The 11,536-nt window shown below is 37.4% G+C and overlaps 2 protein-coding genes across 2 annotated transcripts; one reads left to right on the top strand and one right to left on the bottom strand.

The window, feature by feature from the left end:
• Positions 1 to 1,215: 1,215 nt before the first annotated feature.
• Positions 1,216 to 5,670, bottom strand: got2b (glutamic-oxaloacetic transaminase 2b, mitochondrial). Its single transcript, XM_079462873.1, has 10 exons — positions 5,429 to 5,670; positions 4,159 to 4,315; positions 3,427 to 3,555; positions 3,272 to 3,331; positions 2,980 to 3,141; positions 2,769 to 2,873; positions 2,504 to 2,654; positions 2,011 to 2,176; positions 1,756 to 1,906; positions 1,216 to 1,633 (listed from the first exon to the last, which is right to left on the bottom strand). The coding sequence occupies exons 1-10, from the start codon at positions 5,617 to 5,619 to the stop codon at positions 1,511 to 1,513; spliced, it is 1,395 nt and encodes a 464-aa protein (XP_079318999.1). The 5' UTR covers positions 5,620 to 5,670; the 3' UTR covers positions 1,216 to 1,510.
• Positions 5,671 to 7,049: 1,379 nt separating this feature from the next.
• Positions 7,050 to 10,106, top strand: bmp15 (bone morphogenetic protein 15). Its single transcript, XM_079467026.1, has 2 exons — positions 7,050 to 7,511; positions 8,038 to 10,106. Exons 1-2 carry the CDS (start codon positions 7,163 to 7,165, stop codon positions 8,847 to 8,849), a joined length of 1,161 nt encoding a protein of 386 aa, XP_079323152.1. The 5' UTR covers positions 7,050 to 7,162; the 3' UTR covers positions 8,850 to 10,106.
• The last annotated feature ends 1,430 nt before the right edge of the window (positions 10,107 to 11,536 follow it).

Below are 11,536 nucleotides of genomic sequence, written 5' to 3'. Positions count from 1 at the left end.
ACGTCACGGCGGATACTGAGGTTGTTCGTTTCACAGTCGATTTAATTAACAAAAGTTTTTAAAAATTAAACTAATATATTTGTCGTATGAAGAGTTTGGTTAAAAAAAATATTTTTAATTTTCTTTCAAAAACATGTTTTTTTATATTGTTATGTTTTTATGGTGTTTTATAGTGTTAAGTTAGCTGTATTTTGGCGTTATTGTGGATTAAATCAAAACAAACCCACTGCAGTTAGATTCATATTAATTGGAATGCTCGATAAAATACAAGAGTTATCTCATTTCGGAACCAAATATATAACCATATACACATTTTACAGATGTCACATATTATACTATATTTTACAAACGTCGATGCTGTGCTCATACCACTGAATGGATATGTAGAGCTATGTTGTTTTATCTGAGAAATGTTTTCAATTTTATGAACGTATGATTATACTTTGATAGGGAAACGACGTAAACTGTTTTTAATGATTATATTTAAAAGTTTTAGAAACACATTTGCGTGATTTGGCCACAAGAGGGCAATCGCAGTTCATCTATTTAAAGTAAACAAAAAATTAAGAGTTTGGTTCCAAATTTTTTTATAAAATCATGTTTTTGTTTATTGTGCATTCCAATTAATATCAATCAAACTGACTTTTTCTCTTATTGTACACATGGAGAACAATATTTAACACCCTTTAATATACTAAAATTTGTTTTGAGAAAACACTGAACAGTGCAATCAAAGAGTATAGATATCTTTTCGCATCTCTTGCTCTCACTGCAGTGCTAAAATAAATATAACACTCTTAAATTCTCTAATATTCTTAAAATTAACACCGTGTCTACACCGGACGCGACATGACAAAAGACATTAGAAACGCATTAGAACCCATTATAATTTAAAATGTTGTCCACACTGGATGCGACACGAAGCAACAAGCCTATTAAGAACAAGCAGGTTGTCATGTCGCAACGTGCCTGTCGCATCTGGTGTGAGATATTAAATAAAGTTGCACTGTCTTACAGCAATAGTTATTATATATATACTAACAGGTATAATGTTGCCTGTAGCAAGTAAATCATTCCTATACAGCACCTGTATAAGCTTTAAGTCTGTACAAATAAAAAACGCACAAATCATAGACTTAAATTTTTCATTTGACCTTTAAAAAAAGCTTGCATCTAACAGGATTTTTCCCTGGATGAATCAAGGAACACATCATGACATGGAAACAATACCGTTTATTGTTGTTCACGTGACTAAACTCATACAATAAATAAAGTTCATATATAATTTTTAATATGATGAAAATGTTGTGCTCATTAGTCACAGAATCACAAGATAACTTGTGAGATGACTCAGGAGTCACGAACCGTCGGACCACCTTAAGCATCCACATCGACCTTGCAAAACAGCCAAATAAAGTGAAGCTCCAAAGAGAAATGGTTAGGCAAACTAATAGAAACAGGGCATGATGTAAAACCTTTAGACAAATCTCCTGTCTCAGTATACTTTGAACTACTTAGTGACCTGGTGAATGGCATGTGCAAGGTATCCCACATTTCCAGAGGTCACACCTGCAACGCTGATACGGCCATCCTTAGTCATGTAAACAGAGAACTCCTTTGTTAGACGTTCCACCTGAAACACAGTTGTACCTGTGTTAGAGCTGGCAGAAACATTTATGTAATCTTTTTTTATTCAAGTTAATATATAAACATTATACTTGATGAACTTTTCATGCCAGTTTTTAAGAGATTTACCTGCTCGGGTTTAAGCCCAGTGAAGCAGAACATGCCAATTTGGTCAATTACGTGCTGCCAGTTGTGAGTAGATCCCTCCTTCTTTAGATTTGCCACCAGCAATTCTCTCATCTTGATGATACGACCTGCCATCTCCTTCACCTCCTCCAGCCTACGGAGATACACACAGATGCATACAAAATTGTATTAAAAGGCCGTTAATAATCATGAACCAGTAAGAGAGTGAATAACAACAGTTTTCAAGGCATATGTCACCATGTAGAGTGCAGATCAGGTGTGTTGAGGATCGTTGAGGCAATGCGAGCTCCATTCATGGGTGGGTTGGAGTAAATAGGGCGAATCAGAATCTTCAGCTGAGACTCCACCCTCTTTGCCTCCTCGGCATCAGCGCACACCACTGTGAAGCCCCCCACACGCTCTCCTACAACACAAAAATAAAACAAGATTATTAGGATTCTAACTGTGAACTGTTTTGATATTAGTACCACGTTTACTTTGTGTACATTATCTATGTATTTTTATGTTTGTTTTTTAAAACATGGTTGGAAAGATCCAATGTATAGTGAAAGCCATAATGTAACATAATAGTGCCTGTAGAGAAATGTATTCAAATATCAGCCAACTCATTCATGACAAAAGAGGATAGATTTATTCTAACTGATGTAGCACTCCAAAGAATAATACACGTTTCTGTAGTTGGAAGAAAGAGCACAGTTAACAGTGTAAATGCAGCACATTGTGTCCTCACCGTAGAGGCCCATGTTCTTAGCAAAAGACTGAGACAAGATAATGTTGTGGCCCTGCTCAATGAAGTGTCTTACAGCCCAGGCATCTCGATCAATATCGCCACTGGCAAAGCCCTGATAGGCCATGTCAAAAAACACCAGAAGTTTCCTCTTCTGCAGAGAAAATGGAAAACACACGTATGAAGTACAGGAACTTGAAGTGACCTAACACAAAACAACTGAACACTATTACTCAAAAGCAGATCACATGAAAACAGATAAATCCACCTTGATGACTGCTGAGAGCTCCTTCCATTGCTCGGGTCTGGGATCAACACCAGTGGGGTTATGGGCACAAGCATGAAGCATGATTACGCCGTTCTCTGGAATTTTCTGTAGGTTTGAAAAAATATGTATTTATTGTACATACTGTACACATTTTACAAATACTTAAATTTGTGTCAGTATAGATATAGGTTCTACATGAATGCTAACTCACGGAGATGTCATCGAGAGCCCCAGCAAAGTCAAAACCACAGGTAGCAGGATCATAGTAACGGTAAGCCTTCAGCTGCATGCCAGCATCACGGAAAATCGGAGTGTGGTTTCCCCAGGATGGCTTCGGCAAATAAACATCTCTTCCCACTAAGTGAAACCGTGACTAATAAACAAAGGTGGACAAAATGCTAGACATAAAACAAATCCATCGCAATATGACAAAACATAAAATGTATGGAGATGAATGCTAGTGGTTGCAAAAATCTTTTGGCTGTGCAATGTGAAATACCTACCAGGTAGTTGCCTCCAATCCTCAGAGAACCAGTGCCTGAGATTGTTTGGACTGTTATGCTCTAAAAAGGAATGATTCATTAAAAGACGTTATAAACAAATAATAATAATAATAATAATAATATGAAAACACCCTGGATAGCAGAAACATACTCACCCTCTTGCTTTTAAGAACCTCACTGTCCGGCCCCAGTGCCAGCTCAGCACAGGCCTTGGTAAAATCTCCCAGACCACCAATAGGCAGATACTCTTTATCCAGCATCTTAGAGGCAATCACAGCCTCTGCCTTAAAAAAAAAGTAACATAGTAACAAACATGTTACCTTTCAATAAGATAGCACGTGGTCATAAATGTAATTGATGGGCATTGCTTTAACAGGACAGCCTCTAAAAATCACTGGGCTCAGGATGACTTTGCAGAAAGAGAAAAATCAGAAACACATGTTAACTCGATATATAAATAACACTCCTTTCTTTTACCAATGCTGTGAAGGCAGAAGGCAGACTGCCCTCCAAACACATGCACAAATACCTGTCCTCTATTGGGCAAATCAGACAAGTCCGCTTAAAACAAAATGCCTATATAAATCATTTTAGAAAAAAATAGCTCCTTTCATCAAAGACTACATTTTTCCAATAGCTTATTTAATTTAAAGGCAAAGGACACATATATATTTTGTAGACATTTTGCATGGTTCTAGTCTATATAAACTGAAAAACTGCCATGTAAAGAAATTGCATACATGTATACCCAAATTATGTAGTTGTTCAAGTACATCCGTGTCTCTAGTACATCATTTGAGACGCAACTTTTGTTTACGCACTTCTCACAATTCACACATCTCTGCAATAAATGCTTAAACATACAGAGGCACAGACAAGGTACGTACCTTGCGGACACTGCCGAGAACGTAAGGCTTGCCATTATCATCCCTGTATGCCCCCACACCCAGGTTCATCTTTTGAGGGTTTGTATCACGTTTGTAGGCCTCAGTCACTCCCAGGATTGGATCAGGTGGTCCCATTTGCACTTCACTCCACCATGAACTTGTATTTAAAAAGCATAACACACAGTTACAAATTATCATTACCTATTCAAAATGTCAGCTTTCGAAAAAAAACAAGGCCATGGATAGCCCAGTTCTGTAATAAATCTCATTCCTGGACTCCTATTGCATTGCATGCCCGACATGTCACAGTCATGCATGTGTGTGATACAATATATAACACCAAGAGTTGGCATCTAAAATAATTTTATGTATAATATACGTTTGCTGTAGCCACTGAGAGTATGTAAAGTTATCTCTTTACTAGGGGTCTGGTTCTAATAGTCCTTTTGCGGTAACAAATGCAAATATTTAAATCGCTGTTTGCATGGTGAGTGACTGTGTCCCTTTTCAACTAATAAGGACTACTGAATTCTCAATTCAACATCAAGTCTGCTTTGCCCTCCAAACCCGGTGAAAGAGGGCACCGTCCACCATAATTCCTTGACAGAAGAATCCGGAAGTAACCAGAGCCAATCAAAAGCTAAAGCTTGCTTGTTGCAGCCAATGGTAGGAAAGGAAGCATGAACGTACGGTCTCCAAAAGAGATCAAAAAGAATGTTGTACGCCATTGCATTAAAAGGCAAGAACGATAGTAATTAATATAATATACAAAACATGTCTAAACCCGTTTATACGTTTAAGTTTACGAAAAAACGTGACGGAAAAGGTTCTATGTGTGATTCGGGATAAATGGAGAATAACGGGACACGGGTTTAAATTGACGGTTTAGCGCAAGATGCAAGGTCAGTGGTGCTGAATGTATCCGGATACTGTAATGGCACTGTTCAATCTGGTCTATTAAGTTAACTGGAAAAGATCGACATGGCTTTTTTATTGCAGGTAACGTTATCCATAATAATAATGACTGGGAATATTTACTAGTTTATAATCTCTGTTTATTAACGTCATATTTACGGAGGTGACTGTATACGTGATCAAATCTGATGGCGTTATTTTAAGAAGGTTCGTTTTCAATGAATTCGTTTCCTTCACAATAAGAAAAAAAATTGTATTAACCTTGCTGAAAGCAATATAGTTATACAAATCTTGTAAATAAACAAAGCGTCTGCTATAAAATTAGCTTATCTGAATTATAACAAAAAATTATTACCTTGCTCGAATGGGTAGAGCACCTAAAGACGGCGTAAAACTCCCAACAGAGGATAAAAACTTGGTAGTTTTAAGGAGAGCCATGGCTGCTGCGGTCGGCTGAAGCGCAGAGTGGGGTGTGCACGCGAGCTTGTCATTAAGCAATTCTTCTTTTTTCGATTTTAGGTGGGTAGCACCAACGTTAAGACGCATTATCGCCACCTACTGTGTTGGAGTGTAAAACAGAGTTTGCCATTCCCCAAATTTAAACAAAGATTATAATAATTTAAAAGATTTTCATATTAATCATATTTAGATCTTCTAAATTATTTTAATCAATTCTCTTCTTTTAAGATAAATAAATAAACACGCTATTCCATAAGTGTATATATTTTTTACCTTAAGTTCATCCGCTCCACTCTTTCTTAGCTCATTCTTCATTATTTCTCGCTCATTGGAATACTTTTGACAAGCGCAAAATAACATGTTCTACTGACTCTTCTAATCCACAGTCCTCACATAATCCTGTTGGGTTGAGTTTTATTTATTTTAGTATGCCCGAACCTTAACCTTGTTGGAATATTTTTCTCTAGTGCTTCTTTTAGTTTTCCTCCCTACCCCTACTTCTTGTTGGATTTAATAAAGTTGACGTCCTGTATTACCTGTATCCCATTTATGTTGCCATTCCTTATTGGGTCTATGCTTCAATTACTGCTTTTACTTCATCATTTTACCAAATGAGATATTTATGATTTCCTCCTTTTCCAAAGCCTTTTATGCTAATCCATCAACCTTTTAATTCCCTTGATCCCCAAATGAGCTGGAATACACATAAATATGATCATGATTTCATATTCTTAAATCTATACAGATTTTTATATATCTCCTTTACTTTATCTTGTCTACTCTGAGATGTCAATGATTGCAGAGATTTTAATGCAGAATGAATCTGAACAAAGTATAACCTTTTTTATTTGAGTCCCCTATCCACAGTAGTGCTGTTGCTAATGCCATCGTATCTGCTGTATATACTGATAAATGATCTGATGTTCTCCTATTAACAAAAATACTAAAGCAAAACCTGTTCTCCTTAAGGTAATATTTAGATCCATCAGTATATACAGGAGTAAATGCTTGATATTCAGTTTGTAGTCTATCCTCTACCTCAACCACAGCCACAATGTTTCTATGCTCTTTCACAACCTCTAGTCTAGCATATAAAAATCAGTGTATACTGCAGGAAACAGCCAAGGTCTGTTCATGAAGGACTGCTGATTGACAGCGCCATCTAGAGGCATGGGATGAAACAAGCGTGCCAAAAAAGCCTGAAATTGCAATTATTTACCATGGACGTTTAATTGGTATTAATAAAAGTATAATGATATCCTTGGCTCTCTACTGGTTATGTGTGGGTTCTATTGTAAAGATGCTTTCCAGCTCATGGGAACCAATTAAAGGCCTTTATTCCTACTAAGGGCCCGAAAAACACATGTGTATAAATTAAGTAAGCAGTGGCTTTAATGGAAAACACGGGATGATTCATAATGGTATTTGTAAAGGATACTATAAAAAATATTTATCCCCAGAACAAGCAACTTTGACGTTTCGTAGGTAATTGGGCATGACGTCACACGATTAATAGCGCACCCAAAAGGTTGTCGTTGTCAGGTGATGTTTAGGTTGAATTGCACCCGCTGATTGTCTTAGAGACTATGGTAGTCTTCCAGGTGGCACTCGTCTGTACGAGGGGCTGAACATGAAGGCTACCAGCAGTCTTAACTGTCTCAGACTCTGCATATTATTGTGTTTGTTTGTGGTGCACATATCTACGGGCGAGATCGGAAATATGGCCTCTCCGTCAAATTTGGGCGTCACATCAACGCAAGAACGCCGAAATCGACACCCGAAACCGAGGAACCCGTATTACAGACCTCTCGTAGAAAGCCAAACTGATGAAGATGAAGGTATGCGACTCATGTTGCGTTTATATAGGATAGCGGCGGATCCAGACGGAAAGCCAAAGCAACACAAGTTCTTTGGGTCCAATACAGTAAGGTTGCTGCAAGCTTCCGCAACTGAGAAGCACTTTCTCCCAACGTCAACTGGTAAAGCCTTTTCATTCTTATCTTGTCTCATACGTTTGTGTAGTACCATCCCAATTAATCTTTATTTAGAGAGTACTGTGTCTTATTCCTGCTAAAAAAACAAATTCGAATGGTTTCCATTACAAATAGGCTAACATTTATGAAGTATCAGCTGGACAAAAATCCTTCATGTAGTGTGTTTAGGCCTGGGTTTTATGGTGTTCTGTTGGGTCCCATCTGCCAGATAACATCCCACTTGTTGAAACACACACACACACACACACACACACACACACCAGTTGAGACTATTATAGTTTCCAATAAAACTTATATTATAACCACTTAAGAATTTATTTATTTGTTTAGAATTTCTGTGATTGTTTCTGTCGTTTGGTTTTCAGCAGGAATGTTTGTAGAAGTCATGTTGTATTGCTTGTTGACTTGAAATTTACTCTCTAATCACATTTATTTTTAGTAATTCTTTGGTATTTAGTAGTCTTAACGTTTTGCTTTGTTTCTCTCCTCTCTGTAATCACTACTGGACTAGACCTTCAATATACCTACACTATGAAATATGAACTGAAAAACCTCACATTGAACAAACTGGTGAAGGCGTCTTTTATGCACCTGAGGTCTCCTGTGTCATCCCATCCTGTCTGTGTGGCTAGAGTGACCTCTTCACAAAATCATCCTGACGGTGACCATATTACTATGGGTCCTCGAAACCTATGGACTGAATCTGATGTTACAAACCACGTGTCCCAGTCAAATGGTGACCATGTATTGCTCTTTGTCCATTATCGATGCTCAAAAACCGACCGTGACGCATCTATCAGGAGACCCGTTACGCAAAGAAAACGTTTCCCACCGCAAAACCCACTCAGAGCTCCCGTTCTGCTACTTTTCTTGGAGGAGAACAAGCAACCCATGGAGTATTTCAAACCGATTTCTCGCCCTAGAACAAGAGCCCGCCGTTCCAAGGAGCCTGGCAGCATTGTTTCTGACATCCCCAACTACAAGCAAGGGCCGAACAACGTGGCCAAAAACCATTGTAAGCTGCATTCCTACCGTGTGGCCTTCAAAGACCTAGGATGGGACCACTGGATCATTGCACCCCACAAGTACAATCCACGTTACTGTATGGGAGACTGCCCTCGTATTCTTCATTATGGCTATAATTCTCCCAACCATGCGATCATGCAGACTTTCATCAGCGATCTTGGTGTTGCAGATATTCCACTACCCTCCTGCGTCCCTTATAAGTATAAACCGATTAGCGTGCTGATGATGGAGAGGAATGGAAACATAGTTTATAAAGAATATGAGGACATGATTGCAGACTCCTGCACCTGCAGATGACTTCGGGCTCGGATCAGACTAGGAAAAAGGTGCGAAAGGGCAATGTGAATTTGTACCAGCTCAGTTATAAAACTAAACGGAATGGCAAGGTGTGTCTGTTTTGATTGCCTGTTGCCTTTGAGTAACTACCACAGTTTAGACCGTGAGGTATCTGTAACACACCTCAATTGTGGAGAATCAATGGTTTAGTCTTATCATGTTCTTAGTACCTGACATTTGGCGAAATAGATATAAATAAGTGGTCATGATAATACGTGTAATAGGTTGATATTGAGGTTTTGGACCTGTTAAATTAATTGGCTACAATATTCAATTCTTTCTTTTACTATTTGTCAGTGTATGTTTTTGGTTTCTTTGTGGTTCTGTCTAGTGTTTGTTACTGTTATATCTGTTACTGTACATAATGTATTTATGAAAAGGGATGAAAGTAGGATTTTGAACATTTTTGCACTTTATCAAAACACACTATTGAATATAAAAAAAACAAAAAGGAAAAAAATATAAAGGAGGGAGGGAAACATACAATCGCTCCTGGTCTGTTGACTGTTAGATCGGGACAGGACAGACTTCAGAATGTTGCTCTACGTTTGTGGCCTCTTATTACATCTTGTCCATGTTAACTGCGGGCGGGAGGTATGAGGAGCAGTTGACATTTTGTACTTTCTCACTAAATACATGCCATTCAGTATGTTTATGAAATAGACTCTTTCATAAACTAATTTTGTAGTGCTGGAATTAGTCTATTCACATGAAATATAAAGTTTTAATGTCATTATGAGAGATAATAAAGAGGTATTTTGGTAAAAAAAGAAAGCATATCTCTAGTCGTTTGATGTCTGGTCATTTGTGCTAAAATGTACGACGTGATACTCTGCTTTATCTTGCTGTTTTTTTATGTTAATGCTGTAGATTAAGTTGCATGATATAAATGTATTTTATTCAGAACAGGGACATCAGTAAAAAATATTGAGATCGTCTTATGCATGTTTATATTGCACACAACGGCAAGCTCTAATCTGATCGACTTCAGGGTAATCAATCCAATATATATATTTTTTAGTTACCAGGATTCTATTAAGACTGCTTTTGCGTAAGAAATAGTAATTGAAGTTAACAGCATTTTTATAGCGATTACACAAAAATATCCATGCGCACACTTTCCTGTGTTCTGTCTCCTTTGTGTCAAGGAGGATTTCTGATTTACTGTACTAGCATTATTGTAGGGTGACTAATTGTAGTTGATCAATGTATATGCTGACCATACAGCCCCTCCTTTCCAATTCATCACCAGTTTAGGCTGCAAAATGGACTTTATTTGGATCTTGGTCAAAACTCTGGTTTACGTATAGTTTTAAAATATGTTTAAGCTTATAAAAACTCATTATTTATTAAATTCTCAAGCAGAGAAATGATTTTAAAGGCACCTTATATATGTCACTTTTAGTCACTTGAAAATAAAGTACTCCCCCTTAAACTTGCATGCTATCAGTCAAAATTACAGTCTTGCGAAGATCTTCGTACAGGCTGTCATTTGCAGGTAGACTATGTTCTTCTAACTTTGTAACTGGATGGGTTTGCTGAAGCACTTTTCTCCTCTTTGGCAACTGATAAGCGTTTCATTTCTCAATGGGATGGTGTACTTTGTCTGCAATCTGTTGATTGAGTGCCAAAACTGACAAACATTCTAAACAAGGACACAAATTTGCTATCCATGACCCTGGACCACTAAGAAACCCACACTTTCCGTGATGAGTTCTTACCATTTGCTACGTGCAGACACATTCATCTTAATTAAATTAAAGGTCCAGGATGGGCATTTTCATCTTCCCATTTATAGTTTTTAAAGGGTAGTGTTGTCTCAAATAGATCTTTTTTATTCACAATAACAAGTTTTGGGGCCATTTACTTTCAAATGATGTTATGCCCTCAGTGCAAAAAATACATACTATCAAATGTCCATTTATGTGCCCAAGACAACTGCTCTGGGGTCTGATCATAAGCTGGAGGCAACCAAATCTTTGTTCCACTTAGCCCTAAAGACACTTAACCTCTATAGATTTCATGTAACATCGATGTAAACCAATCGGTTGTATCTTTCACGCATGAAGAAACTTGCAGACCCTTGATAAGCTAAGCCTTGAATGCTTCATTACTAACACAGTGGGAATGCTAAAAATGTTTAACACAAGGCCACCAGCTTATGAAATAGTACATGGTATTATTTATGTGAACTTAAAATCCCAAGACGATAAGCAACATAATATCCAGTAAACACCATGAGTCAGTTTGGAACCTTTGTGATGAGCTGGAGCGATCTATGATCCGACCCATATCTGTCTCGCTGCCACTCAACAGTTGTTTTTACTCAGATTTTGTTTTGTTTTATGTTACTTTAACATTTTTTATCAGTCATTGTTCTTTTTCAAGGATTGTGCTTTGATAAAAGGAAGACAACAACATAATATGAACTTTAAGAAACAAAACATTTTACTTGCCACATTAACCTTTGGCTTTCTCATTAGGGGCTTTAGATAATTAAACTATTCTTTATATAAGTGCTTTCAAATGTCTTGTGAACAGCTTTACAATAATTAAATGACCTGAAATGTGCGGAAATAATAGTCAAATTTGACTGATACTGTATACATCCTCTCAAGACCCATATAAGCAATGAATTGCATGGTTAA

This window comes from Barbatula barbatula (genome assembly GCF_947034865.1).
Source record: "Barbatula barbatula genome assembly, chromosome: 1".
NCBI classification, from domain to species: domain Eukaryota; kingdom Metazoa; phylum Chordata; class Actinopteri; order Cypriniformes; family Nemacheilidae; genus Barbatula; species Barbatula barbatula.
Note: the sequence above shows the minus strand (reverse complement) of the source record. Positions and strands in the feature narration are given on the sequence as shown.